Source organism: Eufriesea mexicana, unplaced genomic scaffold (assembly GCF_001483705.2).
Source record: "Eufriesea mexicana isolate 0111107269 unplaced genomic scaffold, ASM148370v2 scaffold745, whole genome shotgun sequence".
In the NCBI taxonomy this organism is placed as follows: Eukaryota; Metazoa; Arthropoda; class Insecta; order Hymenoptera; family Apidae; genus Eufriesea; species Eufriesea mexicana.
The window spans coordinates 263,536-283,722 of NW_016908908.1; the positions used below are offsets into that span (position 1 = coordinate 263,536).

Consider the following 20,187-nt stretch of genomic DNA (forward strand, 5'->3'; position numbering starts at 1 on the left):
TCGACTTTTTAATCTTGATGACATTTGATTAGCAAGGAGTTCTGTCATGTGATATATGCAGTAGTAATTGGAGATAAATAAAAATAATGCTTAGGTTCTTTCAAAATAGATAAGGAATAAACGTATTGTTTTTAGAAAAATTTTATAGTATAAATAATGTTACGACAATTAAAATTATTTGATGTTTAACTCTTTGTGATGCTATGTATATGGCCAGATGTCATTTTTATTCTATATTTAATCTACTTACGATTTTATTTTGCATAATTTTTATTTAAACAATTGAATTAGAATAACATCGTTTCTTTCTTAATATTCTTTCATATTTTGTACATATATATTAGGCAGCTAATATTTATATATTTAAGTGCAAAAAAACAAATATTTGATCAATACTTTGAAATTTATTATAAATCACAAACAGTTTAGATGATGCCAAATAATTTCGCTAAAATTTGGAACGTTTCGATTTTTCGGTGGTCACGCATATCAAGATTACACTGGACCGTCATAAATCGAACTTGCACATAAATCAATCATAGCGAGATAATCAAATGATCAATTTCATTGTTATCTGAGACTCTCATTAATCACTGTTGAAGTTTATAACAGCAACCGATAATGTTTAAATGGTACTGACACTCCTTGAAAACCTACTAATTAAATGCATAGATTTACACATAAGTGGTAACACTATCAAAACAATTACTTCTGAAATTTGCGTATTAAAAATACACAAAAATGAAAAATAATATAACAGTACAATAATATAATAACATAATTATATAATATATGCCTACAATATTAATACACAAAATGATAAAATTAATAGAAAATGTAGGTATTTATAGTAATCATTTATTTAAAATATTTAAAATTATTTCTAACAATTTTTAACATTTTGCTATTAACTTTACTATGATTAAAAGTTAGTAAAATAAATTAGCTTAAAATATTTCCAATAAATAAACAAAAATTTATATGTATTGTAAATAATAATTTAAAATAATTATAAAGCTATAAAATATCATAGTATAGGAACATAATACTACCTCTAAACCAGAAGCTTCTTTCATCCCAAAACTAGCAATAAATAAAAAAGAAATCAATTATAGTCAAATCAATTTTCACTCTTCCAAATATAAATATACTTATATACATTATATCACTATAATACACCACTGAAACCAAACAATCCCAGAATAAACGACCAATTGATTCGAAGAAACAAGCAAGTGAAACGACAGGTTATCACCTTTCACCTTCTCACTGATTGAATAAAACTTCGAAATCGTATCAAAAGCAACTCGTTTGAAAATTCGTTCCCAGACGAGCATCGATACAATCGTGTTGCCGAAAACGCCTGTACCAAAGAGCAAGGTACGAACACGGAGAAAGAAAATCCAATTGTACGAATGTACGTTCCCGTTTGCCTCGACGTGTGTCATCGAAAACCGTGGTATCCGGATTCCTGGGTCCGCCAATTCCAGAAACAGCCCACGAATCTTCTATCCGGGGTCATATTGGAAAAGCCTGCCACGAACCCCTGATTGGAGATTGCACAGGTCACGAGGAACTGACCTCCCTATATAATTCCTCGGCTACTTGCCGATTGAACCAAGAGCTCACGTCTTTCGTGGCTAGTAAGATCGAATAGGACGATTTCCGTTTCCCCTGTCTTTCTACGTAACCTTCGTATCTTCGATGCTAGCCAGGATAGATAACGAAGATATCCGGGTAACATAGATCCTTTGGAAATAAAATGTATAGCGAAAAGAGGGTTGAATTTGAAGATTTTATTAACCCTTTGCACTCGACGACTTTTTCGTTGCAGAAAAATAGTAATTCGAAGACTTCCTGTCATAGAGTAGACGATATTTTTAAAATGGTAAATGGGAAGTCATATGCAAATTAAGACGTAAAATTATTTTTCTTCGACATTCCACACATCGTTAGGTAATTTTAAATTTGATATATTAATTAACGTCGATCTTTAGAATCTGATTAAATGGCGACTGAGAGTCGCCTCTCGAGTGCAAAGGGTTAAAATACGATACAACTACGTGAGTTTCTTGGAGTCAAAGGTTAAGAATGATCAATTTCTTTCTGAAAATTTGGAAAATTTTATAGAAATTTTGATTGGGATTTAATTTAGTAAATTTAGATCAATTTAGATTTAAATTTGGTTTGTTAAACTTAATTTTTATGAGAATATATAATTTTTATATGGGAGAGCAGATCCTGAAAGATAGGTGTGTGTGTGTGTGTGCGTGTGTATGTATATATAAAATGTATAGCGAAAGGAGAGTTGAATTTGGAGAATATTTTATTAAAACACGATGCAACTACGTAGATTTTACTCGAGGGTGGAGAATGATCAATTTCTTTCTGAAAATTTGGAAAATTTTATAGAAATTTTGATTGAGATTTAATTTAGTAAATTTAGATCAATTCAGGTTTAATTTGGTTTATTAAACTTTATTTTTATGAGGATATACAATTTTTATATGGGACAGCATATAGTGTTGCAGATCCTGAAAGATGGGTGTTTGTATAGGTATGTATATGTAAAATATAAAAGTAATACAAAAGTACAAATCAAATTTAAAGATTAAAAAGTCGAGAAAATATTACGTTTAGTTTAAAATTATACTGAATTTATTTTTTACTGAATTTATTTTATTATATGAAGGTGAATCAAGAACATACTCTTTTGTGCACTATAGAGTGAAAGTGTGAATATTTAATTATGTTGGGGATTCTACTCTCCCGGCTAGCATAATGAATATTTTTCATTTTCTATCGTTTCAAACTCGACAAGAATTCTCTGTGGGGAGATATATTATTCAAAAGTATTTCGCATTCCATTTTGTTTATATATGGGGTATTAAAAAAATTTCGTAAAATTTGGTTAAAAATTGTAAATGAAATGTTTATTACCTGAAGCGGATTTTGTTCAAGCGTCGTACAGCTTTGCCTGTGCTGCTGCTGAAATTTCGGCTGATATGGCTCCAACATTCTGATCTTCCCCCATCGATTGAAGAATAACGCAATTGCTGCGGCCCAAAGGAGGAGGACCAAAATAACTATCAAAGCCTCTTCGGCTCTGACTATAACTTCACCTGGTCCCGGGATGCCTGTTACAACATTACTTCGTATTATTTTATGTTTATTATTTAAACAATTGTAAATGAATAAACTCATTAAATATCAATAGTTCAAATAGAGAATATTTAATAGTTACAGAAAAAATGATGAATTTTCATAAAAGAAAAATTAAAATGACTTTTTAAATATAATATTTTGATTTCTTGAACAGCAAATGTTTAATTTCCTTAATACTATAATTTACAAATAAAAATATCTTTTTTCCTAATTAGATGTTTTACCTTGCTAACATTTGAAGTAAGAAATTTTCTAATTTTTTAAATTAAATGATTAATATTTTTTACTTTTTATATTACGAAACCTTTTTATATTTAGTCTATGATGTTAAAGGAACTAAACAATCAATTAAGAAACTTAGAAAATTATGTTTAAAATACGATACAACTACGTGAGTTTCTTGGAGTCAAAGGTTAAGAATGATCAATTTCTTTCTGAAAATTTGGAAAATTTTATAGAAATTTTGATTGGGATTTAATTTAGTAAATTTAGATCAATTTAGATTTAAATTTGGTTTGTTAAACTTAATTTTTATGAGAATATATAATTTTTATATGGGAGAGCAGATCCTGAAAGATAGGTGTGTGTGTGTGTGTGCGTGTGTATGTATATATAAAATGTATAGCGAAAGGAGAGTTGAATTTGGAGAATATTTTATTAAAACACGATGCAACTACGTAGATTTTACTCGAGGGTGGAGAATGATCAATTTCTTTCTGAAAATTTGGAAAATTTTATAGAAATTTTGATTGAGATTTAATTTAGTAAATTTAGATCAATTCAGGTTTAATTTGGTTTATTAAACTTTATTTTTATGAGGATATACAATTTTTATATGGGACAGCATATAGTGTTGCAGATCCTGAAAGATGGGTGTTTGTATAGGTATGTATATGTAAAATATAAAAGTAATACAAAAGTACAAATCAAATTTAAAGATTAAAAAGTCGAGAAAATATTACGTTTAGTTTAAAATTATACTGAATTTATTTTTTACTGAATTTATTTTATTATATGAAGGTGAATCAAGAACATACTCTTTTGTGCACTATAGAGTGAAAGTGTGAATATTTAATTATGTTGGGGATTCTACTCTCCCGGCTAGCATAATGAATATTTTTCATTTTCTATCGTTTCAAACTCGACAAGAATTCTCTGTGGGGAGATATATTATTCAAAAGTATTTCGCATTCCATTTTGTTTATATATGGGGTATTAAAAAAATTTCGTAAAATTTGGTTAAAAATTGTAAATGAAATGTTTATTACCTGAAGCGGATTTTGTTCAAGCGTCGTACAGCTTTGCCTGTGCTGCTGCTGAAATTTCGGCTGATATGGCTCCAACATTCTGATCTTCCCCCATCGATTGAAGAATAACGCAATTGCTGCGGCCCAAAGGAGGAGGACCAAAATAACTATCAAAGCCTCTTCGGCTCTGACTATAACTTCACCTGGTCCCGGGATGCCTGTTACAACATTACTTCGTATTATTTTATGTTTATTATTTAAACAATTGTAAATGAATAAACTCATTAAATATCAATAGTTCAAATAGAGAATATTTAATAGTTACAGAAAAAATGATGAATTTTCATAAAAGAAAAATTAAAATGACTTTTTAAATATAATATTTTGATTTCTTGAACAGCAAATGTTTAATTTCCTTAATACTATAATTTACAAATAAAAATATCTTTTTTCCTAATTAGATGTTTTACCTTGCTAACATTTGAAGTAAGAAATTTTCTAATTTTTTAAATTAAATGATTAATATTTTTTACTTTTTATATTACGAAACCTTTTTATATTTAGTCTATGATGTTAAAGGAACTAAACAATCAATTAAGAAACTTAGAAAATTATGTTTAAGAAGATTTCTTTCATTTATGAATCAGGATATTGGGGAGATTAAACATTTGATTAAGTATATTAGGAAAAAGTATGTATTTAAAAAGACTTTTGTTTATGACATGAAATGTTAAGAATATAAAACATTTAATTTAAAATATTCGAAAATTTCTGAATTAAAAAGTAAAGAATATTAATCATTTAATTTAAAAAATTGGAAAATTTCTTACTTCAAATGTCAGTAAGGTAAAATATCTTTTTTCCTAATTAGATATTTTACCTTGCTAATATTTGAAATAAAAAATTTTCTAATTTTTTTAATTAAATTAATATTCTTTACTTTTTAATTCAGAAATTTTCAAATATTTTAAATTAAATGTTTTATGTTCTTAATATTTCATTTCATAAATAAAAGTCTTTTTTTTTACTTTTTTCTATTATACTTAATTAAATGTTTAATCTCCCCAATATTCTGATTCATAAATGAAAGAAATCTTCTTAAACATAATTTTCTACGTTTCTTAACCAATTGTTTAGTTTCTCTAATATCACAGATTAAATGTAAAAAAGTTTCGTAGTATGCACAATTTTCTAATTTTCTTAATCAAATGTTTTATCAAAATATTATTTCCTGTATATACGATTTATCAAAAAATTCTGATACGAACAAAGTATTTACACGTACATTCATAGTTAGGGATACCATTAGTCTGAAATGTCATTAAGACGTTACTAAAATCTTTAAGAACTATTATCTCGTTTGACGGGGCGCTCGAGTCGTAGCTCCCAAGAGTATGCAATACACAGACCCTAATCTATACTTCAAAATCTGCCACGTCTGCCTTTCAGCTTGCAATTACCAAAGTACAACAAGATAAATTGCACTGTCATCTTTAATTCCTTCATTCGGACAAGACACTGAAGGCAATTTTAATTTAAACCTCTTTATTTTTGAAACAGATGCCTTTCATCCATTTAATGAAATATTAGATCATCTAGAACTTATATACTTATTAATATATAAATTATAATAAATAAAAATTAAAATCTAGTTTAGATTATAAAGAACTTGCAAACATAATTTTTATCACATCGATATTTGTAAATATAGCTGTCATTAATACGAGTGCAATATTTAAATTAAAATATTTCTTAAATTCATAACTTTTTGATATAAGTACATGGTTTAACCATTTTTACAGAGGACACCAAGTAGTATTGATCTATATATTACAATTTATATACTTCTATAATATTTTTTAAAAATTGTGACTTTCATGTGCCTTTTACACATCTACGTACAAAAACATTTAACAATATGAATATTTATACAATATGAATAATTAACATATTTCTTTATTTTTTTTTTTTATCTTTATTTTATCTTTATTTAACTCAACACTTAATTCAACCTATGATTCATAATATATTTAATATTATAGGAAATATCTAGACTACAAAGACCTTGTATATTAATATAATAAAAGTCTGTACTATAAAGAATTTATATATTCGTCACTATACTGTTAGTCTAATGATCATTACAAACACTTCATGCTTCTTGAAACACCAAAATCACAAAAATCCCTTGAAATACCAGAAATTTTCGAGTTTCAAAAATTATAAATATTTCACCTTTTTCATGGTTCAAAGTTCTCGAAACACGATGTAAATTTCCGAAATTAATCTCTAAAAGAGTATCAGTACATCCAATATCTTTACTAAAAAAAAAATAAATTAGATTTGGAAAAATTTCGAATATTAATATCTCTCTGAACAAGAATCTTAGTTAAATATTTTTTTATATGATATTTTTGCTTGTATTTTATCCAACTGGTCAATAAGGACAGATGTGAAAGACAAGAAGAAATTTCTCTTACAAAACAAAGACAGTATCTCGAGTTTCAATAGCTTCAACTATCAAAAATTTCAGAAGTTTCGAAATCTTTCAATGTCTCGAGAATCGAGAGTTAGGTTCGAAGCCACCCTTAATTTCATGGATACTCTGATGTGTGTGATTTGGGTTAAACGAGTGCTGGTAGTCTTGGAGGCTTGATTCGAATGCAAAGTGTAGACACGAAGCAGCATACTGCTTTCATAACGATCTGTGTCACGATAAAAATATGTACGCAGCTTGATGAAGGTATTTCATGCATCACTTAAGCACTCATTAACATTTCAAGGATCTGTTAATCCTTCGTATTTCAAAATGTAAACAGTATTAGTACTAGCAAAATATTGGACATAGTAACGAGGAAATGTAAGAATTTTTGTTAGGTGTGTTATCTTTATTTTAAAAAATATTATCCTACTAAAAATCTTCATAACAAATGTGACTAAAACCTCTGTATATTAATTTTTGCATGGTTTTCTTTTAGAGTAAAATTAATTTAAATGTCTGATCTATTTTCATTAAGAATAGTGCTCTAAAGAAGCAATAATTTTTTAGAAAAATTGATGTTTTTAAGCATAGTATCAAAAAAAAAAATATATAGTATCCAAACATAAATGAAATAAATCATGTCGAATATAAATATACATTAAGTATAGTATAAGTATATAAAAGTGTAATATTAATATATTTGTACGTGGTATAGTACAAATTTTATTATAACGTAATAAGTATATGTTATAGTGTAACAACATTACTATACTTATGTATATGCATAGTATAATACAGCTTCTGTTACAGTATAATAAACTATCATATTTTTATATAATAAACTAAAAATATCGTATATGATAAAGTACAATATTGCTATATAATATAGTATAGTACTTATAATATATTATATGGCAAGATTATTATATAGTATATAATAATACAAATATAACTGTATTTTATGCAAATATAATATATAATAATTACAGCAGTATTACATAGTATAGCATATATACATTTAGCAGTATTATATAGTGTAATATGCATTAGTAAATACTATATATACTATACTATATAATAGTATAATGCTAAAAGTATATATGCTATCGTATATAGTATGTACAAATATAGTACGTAAATAATATACAAATAGTACATACTATATATGCACAAGAAATTTTGAGAAGTATAGTTAAAGCTTTTGTAATGTAATGAAATACACTATACATGTTGAAGCATTGATAATTATTTAGAACGAAATATTAAAAGAATTATCTTGTGATATAGTTAGGTTTGTGGGTTATAGTCAGAAGAAATTAGCATAGTAATACAAAACAAAATCCAAATTTTGATAACAACCGCTGTTAAACGCTAACTATGAAATTAGTTCGTGACACGGGTAATAGTAACGCATAAACTTCACTATAACAGCAGTCATGAACTGTAGCCTATTACCAACCTCTAGAACACTATACAACGAGACATACTGCGTTATACTCGTCCAAACATGCTGACCTAGGAAGATCCAAAATAAGTTCTATTACTGTGCTAAAAATAGTGTCGAAATGTTTTTCCAGTCAACCCACCAAATGAAAATGACTTGACGAAAGCTATACTTCCAACATCTGTAAACTAACATTGACAGATATATAGGGTGTCTCATAACATATGGGACCTGCTTCACAGAATTTTGCTGATTATTTCGTCATCTTTACTACAAATAGCAAGTTCTGTGTTCTGTTAATGTAAATATAATAAATTATTGTAACGTAAACGAATAAAACACAGAATAAATAATAAACTCGTTTCTTTGAAATTTTTTACTTCGATCACTTACATATACAAGGTGTCACGGTAAAAACTACTATCTCGATTATCTTTTCAATTATATTTGCACCCTGACTGACCTAACATATATTAAATTATACATATTTGTGTTCGTCTTGAGAGCTGCTACCAAATAATAAATTAAAAAATAGGCTGCTATTAAAAAGAACAAAAATGACTTTCACATCTTTTACATAACTTCATCTACAAAAAGGTCTATGTGAATATATAATGATCCTTTGGAACTAAATATTATTTGTTTGAGCAATGTATTTATTGTTCTTACAGTATAAAAGATAATCAAGGTACTAACGTCCATTGAGACACCCTGAATAATTGTTAGTACATGCAAGAAACAGGTTATAAAGTAAATTCGACCATTGGCCTGATTATAAGTGTATGTTTGTCACTGTAAGAGCTATACTGAATAGGATATTCCTGAATCGATGGACAGGACGTGGTAGACCAATTTAGGTTATCTCGTTTACGTACTCCATGCTGTATACTCAAGCCTAATACCGTTTTAGATCATAATAGATACATCGGTGACACAGAGTAAGTCAATCGAATTGACCACGAGTATTGGTCCAAATTTAAAAATATAGAATGTCATGGAAAATATTTTATACATTTTATTGATACCACGATACGTAATCCTTTTATGACATAAAACTATTTATATGGAAAACCATTTCTTTTTTATTTTTAATAATAAAATATTTATAATAATTTATAGCTACTGCTGGAAAAATTTTAATGACTTCATATACAATTGTTTTTAATAGCAAAACAATCATACATATAATACATTTCACTTCATGGGATATAAAATTGTTTAAAGGGAAAGAACATATTTTTAGAACAAGACTAATTTATATCTTATCTCTGGGAAATGATTTTTACAACGACACTAAAACTATTCAGATATCCAAAATAATTTTTAATAATTTTCTTGTTTTTCAGATTTCACATTCTTTCAGATAATTTTTACAGTTACTGAAAATGTACAGCTGCTTTAGACCAAATTCTGATCTCTTTTTAAATATAGGAACGTAATTATATTGTTTTTATTTAGTTTCATCACAGTTTCATCAAGTTTTATTATTATTACGTATATACAGCACATAAGCTGTTACAGCTTTGTTGGAACCCGGATTTCAATATACAATACGGGTTCTAGCAACAAGGCTATATTGGAAAAATACAAGTCGACGGAGAGGAAAAAATTAAAACTGAAACTGGCCTTTCGCAAATTTTGTAGGTGCTTATATAATGTTAGTTTTTGGTGGGACAAAGATGACCATTGACCCTTAGTGGAAGTAGGAATGAGTCAATTGTTTTTGGACTCTGAAATTGGTCTGCGTTTATCAGCCAGGCCTTTCTAGTGACTAAGGGCCAACGAATCGTTAGTCATTCAACAGCTTATTCCATCCGGAATGTTCTTTCTTCATAGAAATGATTAAGATACTTGAAAGCCGAGTGTACGATGAGAAAATTCCAGCTTATTCCATCCGAAATGTTCTTTCTTCATAGAAATGATTAAGATACTTGAAAGCCGAGTGTACGATGAGAAAATTCCTTTCTGTATAAATTCAAAGGTTAAGAGCAATTTATTCAATATAACGAAATGTTATTTTATTTATAACTAAATTCAACTAAATAAAATTAAAAATTCGCGATTTCTCTTAGTCTCGCTCGATCATTTTTTGAGTAACTGTAGCATCATAAACTCTCAACCATGCAGTAGGTATCAGTAATCATCTGATCGATATTAAGTCAATATCAGTATGCAAATTGTGATACAGAATCGAATAGTATTAAAAACTTAGGTATCAAAAGTATCGATAACTATTTAGTATTTTTATGAAGGTATCGATATTCACTTGATGCTTCTATGTATAGTTTCTCAATAAATGCAACACAGGCCATTTTCTCTCTGAACTCATTCCAAATATTAACTTGTAATGTGTACCTAAATTAATCGATAATTTTAACGTTAACTAAAGTTCAGCCATAGTTTGTTTATTTATCCGAGTAATTTATTTTAACAGTATTAAGCTTCTAAAAGTATAAAGTACTAGTGAATTTATAATGCTTCTGTATGCTTGATATTTATGGACCTGTTGCACAGTCATTTTGGGCCATATTACCATTTATACGAAACCTATACTTCCTGCAATTTACAGATTGTTCTATCACAAAGCCACTAATCATGATAAGGATTCTGTGCTCAATTAGGTATTAGTTGTAAATACTTGGATTAATAAAGTATACTAAAATAAGCAGAAGTAAAAATAAAAAAACATGAATTAATATAACATTGGTAAATTAAAAAATATAACAATAAATTAATTCAATTAATTAATGATAAATCAAATACTAAATAATAAATTAAAAATTAATTCATTTTAATTGATGACTATCGTAATTAATTTTTGATCGAATTAATTAATATTAGCTAAATATAACATTTTTCTGTGAAATATAAGTAATAGAATGGAATTGGATTTTATGTAAATGTTATATTAGTTAAAACATGTGTATCAAAAATAATTTAAGTAAGCATTTGTTAAAGTTAATTATATGCAAACTTCTTTCTCGTTATCCGAACGTTGAAACTACTCTTCCGCTCTGAATTATAAAATATCTTATTTATTACGTGCACAGCATGTTCATAAAGATAATAAACCAGCTTTTAGATGCTATCAAAATCTAACTTTGTCAATTTGCAACTTTATAGTTCAAAATTTAATTAACGTCTTTCTATCCAGATTATCGCTTTGGATTATGTTTCCATACTGTAGAAACATACTATACAGTGTTTATAACTTTCAGTATTCGAATTATTAAAGAGATTTGATAAGAATAAAATAATTAATAATTAAAAAATAAACTAAGCTAAATAATTAATGAGAATAAACACATTTTTTGATACAAAGGTAATCGTCTCTTATTATAATGACTGTTGTATAATATAGGTGGAATAGTATTAGTGACAGTAGTAAAATAATAAAATATAATATTAGAGTAAAATTTCTTTAATTACTAACACTTATTTTTAATTCATTTACTAAAATTATTTAATAAGTAAATTTTTCAAATTAATTTTTCCTGTATTAATTATTTTATACTATAGGGGAAATAGTATTAGTGACAATAGCAAAAAATAAAGTACAATACAAGAGTAAAATTTCTTTAATTATTTGTGAACCTCATACTTCTTTTTTTAAAATACTCAAATTTTTGAATACGTTGAGTTGTTTGTGATAAAATCCTGACTATACTTATAACTATCTAAATATTTTTTTCGTAATATTTTAAATATTTATAATGTAAGAGATACACATAATAACTGTAAATGTAAAAAAGCGTATTTATATTAATACACATTTTTTAAAAACATTATTACATTTATTTCATTTAATTTTATACATACAACAGGTCTACGTATAATACGAGAGGTTTTGTGTTAAAGGGATTTTACATTATACGAAATTAAGAATGAAAAAGATTAGAAATAAATAAATAAGACTTTTTATAATATAACAGAATATAATAATGAATTTTATTTATTTTTTAAACAACAGAAATATAAAATTAACATGTTGCAGGAGTACCATCTTATAAGAACACCTACTGCGAATATCTACTTGCTCAAAATGGCGGGCATGTACCCTTAATGGATATGTCTCTACAGCAACAGACCAAATATTCACCATGTTTGTGATCACCATGTCATTTGACACCAAATATGTTAGACTCTATCTCCTATTTGGTTTCGACAATTGACGCTCTTTTTGGTGTGCCTTTTAACTTAGTACAAACAAAATATTTACACTCTTCGCGCCAATTTTATTGTAATTTTATTATAACATCATGAACTACCACAAATGTAAAAAACTCGTGTATGAAATTAACAAACAAAATTGATTTTATTTAGAAAGAAAGAAACATAAAAATGCAGGAAAGCATGATAAAAAGAAATATATTATTCTAAATAGTGGACAATTTAAATAGTGAAAAATTGCATTTACATGATAGTAATGCTATCATGTTTCATCTTAGTCGTTACAAATTATAGGTTATCCTAACAGTGAATAATCCTCAAAGCACTAAATTTCAGCCAAGCACCGAAACATAAATAAAGAATTCCATGTGAGATCGGTAGTTTGATCGCAGTTTGCACGATACTAGTGATTCTCTCAAAGCCAAAGCTAACGTTTCGATGAAATACGAACGATAGATAGGAAATGGATCAGTAGTGAGGTAGACAAAGGGTAACGTCAGACGTGTAACAAGGCAGATATGGTATGACAAGAACAGGAATAATAAAGTAAACTCTTGGGAATTGATTGTTGTCTTTTAGGAACGTTGAAAAAGATTGAGGTTAGAAATTGGATAAAAAGCTGAAGAGTGAAAAACAGTGTAAATAGTGAAATAGTGAAAATATGAATATCTGAGGAGGGAATTTGAATGAATACATTACATAAAACGTTTGTAATATTAATATATGGTATTGAGGTTAGGAATTGTGGATATACCAATTTGTAAGATATGAGCTAACAAACTATTTAACTTTAAATTTTTTAATTAAATACAGTTTGAAATATAAGTAATAAGAAAAAATATTTCAGATGAATGTTAGGATTTCGAAAATTATCTTAATCTTTAAAATATATTCATATATATTACATACTAAATATAAAACATAAATATATCATACTTCTTCTAATTTCTCTAACATTTCATTTATTCGGGTATTAATTAACAAAGCAACATCTTTACTTGCCTAATAAAAATTTCCGTTCTATTGCAAAATACCTTATATGGTGCTTATTAATTTATACAATATACTTCTTTGCTCTCTATTTAAAATAATTATATAGTTACCAGTTTTAAAAATATTTTATAACCGATAATTTAAATTTTATTTATGCAAAGTCGAACTTCGAAAATTACTCACCAACTTACTTGTTCTCATCACAATCGTTAATTAGATTAATTAATGTACACCACAAGGGAAGTATTACAATTTCTCAGAAAAATAGATGGCCATTAGTGGCTAGTATTTTAAAATTTGGTTATGCAAACTGGCCCAGAAACTTTAAATACAATTTCAATCAGAAAGCGCTCATCCAGGCCACGACGTCCCCTTGTTAGCCTCAATTCCCATCTGGTCTTCGCATTACAGAGCCAGGTATTGCATTACCAAACTGGTCAGAATTGTTGTGCAACTTGAAGAATGACCTCAAAGTCTAAGATAGTTACTAATTTGTTAGCCACGACATGATCTAATTTACGAATTTCCAATTATATTTAACCTACTATTTAGTACGAATCCACTAAGTTAGCAATTAGAAGGAACATTGACCACAGTATAATAAGTCCAGTTTCCCTAACATCGAACATAATCCTACAGACTAACCACTCGAATTTTCATTATTGGCTAGAAGTATCACACCTGCGAATAAAATTATATTGCATCGTGTGACAAAGAAAATGATAAAAGAATAAAAGAACAAAGCACTGACGTTAACATAGGATAGGTATTAATTATTTAACATAAGACAAATATACTGCTATATCAGAATATGCCATTGAAATTCAAAGTATGGACTTGAAGAGCATCAAAGATAGAAGCAATACAGCTGAAACGTAACCATGTGAAATAACAGTACTCCATGGAGAGTTAGATTGTACTTGGAAGCACCGGTTGTCTTCGATTCAAGTTCCTGACGCTACCTCAGCGCGTTGAAGATGGCTACCGTGGGGATTTTAGTGAGCAAAAATCTCACATAACTTTGGTTTCTTCTCCAGGAAGTCAAAGTATCTCTGAAGATTTCCTCCACGTAAGAAAAATAGAAAAATATTAAAAATAAACGGGTCTTATTGTACATGGATAGTACCTAAATTTGATATAGCTTCATATTCATTATTAGTAATAGTAGTAGGTTTCTTGAGATTAGATTCGTAGCGTTGGATTACACGTGGTATTTCGGATAATCCAAATTAATTAGTACGCTGTGTGAGCGTAGAAGCGACTTGAAACTGAAATGTCAAAGACCTCTGTGTAATTATAGAGGTAACTGGAATGAGTGAATGAAGAGGGAAGGGAAAACGAGAGTGTTTTGGGATGAAAAGCAAAAAGGGAAAGCGTATGTAAGTCGAAGTGTAAACTGCTTTGGGAATTTCTGACAATATTTGCCCTCTCGTAATTAATATTTAACAGATATTTCCCGCCACTCGAGTACTACCTCTTATGTAAATTTCTAGTTTGGTTGCTGAGGGCCATGTCGCTTTCGAGTATAGCAAAAAGATAATCCTGAACCAAAAAATTTTCATGTCAAAGTGGAAGGAGTGGAAATAAGAGTAAGAACATTTTTTTGATTTATAAATAATACAATATTTCCATTATTATTTAAATACTATATTATTAAAACATTAATAAAAGTTAATAAATAGTAATAAATATAATAAAAATATAATATGTAAGTGACTGCATACTATGCAATGAATAATTTCTAACATTACTTAATAATCAGAAATAAGTGCACTAGAAAACGTTATTTATTTCCATATATAAAATTAAGAACTATAATTGATTATGACTATTGGATACTGTTGTAACTATAGCATTTCACTTAATTATATTGTACGTAATTACTGTTTATTAAAAGTCACTAAACCTTGTTTATTAAAATAATTATTAAAATAATAATTATTATATTTTGCATATTAAAGGCAATTACATTTTGTTTGTAAAAATTTTGTTTGTAAATATTTTGTAATATTCTAATATAAAAATCAAATCTAAGTTGATATATAACATTGATTAGTATAGTCACAGAAATAATAATAATAAATTATGATAAATGATAATAAAATAATGAAAAATCTGAGAGTAGGATAATTAAACAAATCGATATCAACAGCCAACTATTAACAACGATAATTGAATTCTATTATCTTTATAATTCTATTAAGCTTCATTTTTTTTTTCATTATAATATTCGAGGTAAATAAAAATTAATTCCAGAAATTCCACGTAAAACGTAAACGAATTGTGAGTATAGCTATGTTCATGTGCAATATGCCGCGGCATCTGCAAAAGAAAATCAGATCATACCAGGCCAGGCGCTATATGCTGCCAAAACTCGTTTACGTAGTTAATATGCAAACCAAGCTTTCGCTTTAAAGGGAAGAAACCTAATGTCATAATCAGCAATAGTCACTGTCTCGTTCACTTCGTTCATTAACATACTGATCACAAAAACGTTCGAAACCCTAATGGATTTACAAGTTCCATAGTTCCGTTATTATACCATTATTGACCTACACATGCAATAGACAAGCAGCATGTATGAACTAAGTGGACATTAACGTAATTATAATCTTAAACGCTAAATAGCTATCATGAGAATATTTTGCATTATTTTTAGGTCTCCTATCTGTAATTATACTCTTTCGCTAATCGCAAGTTAAGAAAATAATATTTGAGACACTTCTCGCGACCATTTTATTTTTTGAAAAGAATGTAAAACTCGCTAAAAAGTTATTAAATTTGAGAATATAAAAAATTAGTGTATTTTGACATTCGTGTATTTATTTTCCTCTTGGTAATATATTTTGAAGTTGAATATTGTATGTTACTAATTTGAATTTGTTTAATTTATGAAGTGTAAGTGCATATACTAATAAAAGTAGAGGAACAAAATAATAATTTGTAAATTTTTGTGTATTCTTTATCATTTATGATACATAGGTTAAAATCAAAAATGAAATTAAGTGAATAACATCTTATGCATCAATAAACAATAAGTTTGTTTCCAGTACCTTGTACAAAACGTATTTTTAATTTAAATCTATGTATATAACTATGGAGATAAGAAGTAAACAAAAATTAACAAATGATTGTTTTGTTCCTTAACTTCTTTTTGTAGATGGAAATAAATTAGTCTTTTTCAAATTATAAATATTTTCCGAAACGAATATAGTAACAATAAAAAAAATAGAAGGAACTATTTCATTAAATTTCGCATCCTTCTTATAACATTTTCATAAATAGTAATAAAAAAGATACGAGTATTTATTTGAAGATAATGAGACCATAGAAATCATGATGAAGAATTTTTTAATAAAACACAGAAATTTTAAAATGTAATAGAGGAAACATTTCGTAAAAGAAGGTAGAAAATGGAAGTTATGAATCGCAGCTGTAGCTTGAAAAATATACAAATTTAACTAACAACCTAATAATGAATTATTAAAAAATATATATACTATAATATACTGTATATTTATTATAATATATACGATATAAATTATAATATAAATCGCATAGAAGTTATTTTGAAGAAATGTATTATATTTTATTTGGGAAAAGTTAAAAAATATATATAATTTAACGAGCTAACAGTGAATTATGGAGAAAGACGTACATAAAATTAAATAGAAATTATTTTGACTAAATGTATTTCATTTGGAAAAAGTTAAATTAAATGTACTTTAGTTTTATTCGAAAAACCTAATAGATATATATATCGTCGTTTATTTTAAGGAACGATTGTAAAACGAACTTTACGAATGGTAATTCAAGGATTAACAAGGATTTTAGCTGTGCATACGTTAAATAGACCCGTAAACCTTTAAAGCCATTAATTTTGATTGCAGTTTTATTACTCGAACCGAATTTTCTAATTGGCAAAGCCTTCTCGATATTATGTACTTTATTTACCCAATTTTATTTGAAACTGAATTTGTCTGTTTGTTATTGTTCCTTAAATTTAAGAAACTTCAGTAAAGTCAACAAATAATGCATTGATCTTGATTTATATCTAAAGATAATAAGATTTTCGAAATATATTGTATTTGTAAGTACATGCTTCAATTATGTTTGCAGATATTATTTATAAATATCAGTTCAAATAAAACTAATTATGTTGTTATTAATCATTAATTTATTTGCATATCTGACTATTGCTTGTTGAAAGCAATCGAATTCATTTTGCACGAGTGCAACGATCGGATGAACGACAGATGGCATTAGTGTTGATCTAGTTGGAGGGATTCTATAACCTCGTAAACAGAATAATTTGAGAGTACGATGGCAGAGTGACGATAGCTAATCAAATTTATGTACTAATTTTCTACCGAAAAAAGAATATTTTCTTTTTCGTTCAGGTATTCCTATTATACCTGTCTTAAATAAGAAATTCCAGTTAGTTAAACATAACCTCAATTCACGTAAGACAAGCATTGTTTTTCTATGATTAATATTCTTTAAATTGAATGTAGACTGAATTTTTCATGTAATATTGCATTTATGTAAGAAAATACTACAATAATTTTGAGAAAGTAATAACAAAATTACTTTTAATTCCTTAATTTCTATCATTAAAAAATAAATGCAATATCATTCAGAATTTTTAATACACGACATTATTTTAATGCGAGACCCTTCGAATGGTAATGTTAAATAAAATTAAATAATCATTTACATTATATTTTAAACCTGTAATCCTAATAAATAAATGCAATAATAAATACATCTATTTTCATTAACCCTTTACACTCGAGAGGCGCCCTTCAGTCGCTATTTAATAAAATTTCGAAGCTCGATATTAATTAATATATCAAATTTAAGATTATGTAACAGTGTGCGAGGTATCGAAATTAAATAATTCTACCTGTTAGTTATTATACGATGTCTTACTTATTACTAGAAAAATATCATCAGCCTTATAGCAGAAAATTTTTCAACTTGTACACCTGTAAAGGGTTAGTCTTTAATAAGGCTATGTGCATGATATCATTTTAACGCAATAAAATTTCAAAATAGTCACTAAAGATAAGAACTGAAACAGTCACCTGCATTTAATTCGCCAATTTAAATTTCTATGTAATAAATCCAATAACAAACGCGTCAATCTCCATTAACCCTTAATCTGTTTCACGTGTTGAAATTAGGTTTCAATTTCTAACGAAACGATCCTTAGAATCACCCATACAATGTGCATCAGATCGAGCATGGATATGCAAATTGAAGCACGTTCGTTTAATTAAACGCGGTGGCACGATGAATGAGGAAAAAATCGATCGCAGCGCCGCGACCGTAAAGTTTAAAAGGTTCAGCAAATCTTCCGGGATCTCCCGATTCAAAATGGTTAGACGTACCGTAGCTCACGCGTGACTTTCGAATTAGCAGCAACGAGGGTCAGCGTCTCTTGGGTTTTGCGAGATTTTCAACTCACCGTCCGGATAGGTCGAATTGATTTCACCGGTGACGTCCAATTCGGATGGCATCGATCCAACGAGGATCATGTCGTCCGGAGCTTCCTCCAGCTCCAGTTCGATCTTTGTCACGAGCCCTACACAGATGAGTATAAAAAGAAAACTGATAATTACTGTTAAGTGTCTAACTTAAATAAAGGAATAGTAAAATTTAAAGTAAATAAATTTAGTAATGTTGTTACTAATTTTTACTAAATTTATATAGTAATGTTATTAACGTCTATTAATGTAGTAACTTTGTTAAGTAAATTTAAAAAGATCTTAATTTAATTTCCGACTGGTAAACCACCACCTATATTAGCAGCTGTTAATGCACTTACCACTGCGATTGACGTTCTGATGTTTGTCCGATGATACTGTGCCATGGTATCTTCTAGATCGATTTCTTCCCTCCACACTGACAGTCAAAAAGCTTCTACGCTGCTCTGGAATCACAAAAATATAATATCCTTAAAAAATATGTTCGCTTTTATATTGTCACAGGAAATTGAATTTTATACAATATTCTATAAATCAAATAACACACACACAAAATATATATTCAATACAATTTTTAATACAGTGACAATGTTTACATTAAAAAGAAATAAAATGCATAACATTATTCTCCTTCTTAAATTATAAAAAAATTGAAATATTCTTTTGCAATTAAGTTTTTCATGTGAAATATAAAAATATGCTTGCAGTTAGGGATTACTAAAAAGATTAAAGAAATTATTTCCTCTTATTTCTCAAAAGAACTACATTAGTTACATATCAATATCAATATTTCTATATTCAATATCAATTACTTTATTATAAATATAAATATGAATTATTATATTTTATAAATATTAATTATTTATAAAATATTTCTAATACATTAAATTTTTGCAATGAAAAAATATCGTGGAATAATTAACATATTGTTTAATAGCAAGGGAAAATCCACGAATTATAATTTCATAATTTATTAAATTTTCAAACAAATTATTTTACAACTATATTAAAATCAGAATTTATGATCCTATCGAACTACACCATCTCTAAAATGTTTTCAAAACATTCATTACACCTAAAATAGGATTAAATATCCGTTAAAAGATACAACGTAACACATTATTAAATAATAAAATTTATTAAATAAATAAATTTCACTATTAATAATATATACAATAATTATAATAAATTTCACTA

The 20,187-nt window shown here is 27.5% G+C and overlaps 1 protein-coding gene across 1 annotated transcript in view; it reads right to left on the bottom strand.

Moving 5' to 3' along the window:
- LOC108546669 (uncharacterized) overlaps positions 1-19,041 on the bottom strand; it is a 38,731-nt gene extending 19,690 nt beyond the window's left edge. Inside the window, exons 1-2 of the mRNA XM_017898879.1 lie at positions 18,972-19,041; positions 4,434-4,615 (exon numbers count right to left, since the gene is read on the bottom strand). Of these exons, the coding sequence (XP_017754368.1) occupies positions 4,434-4,615; positions 18,972-19,041 (252 nt within the window). The remainder of the gene's footprint in view (positions 1-4,433; positions 4,616-18,971) is intronic.
- Positions 19,042-20,187: the final 1,146 nt, after the last annotated feature.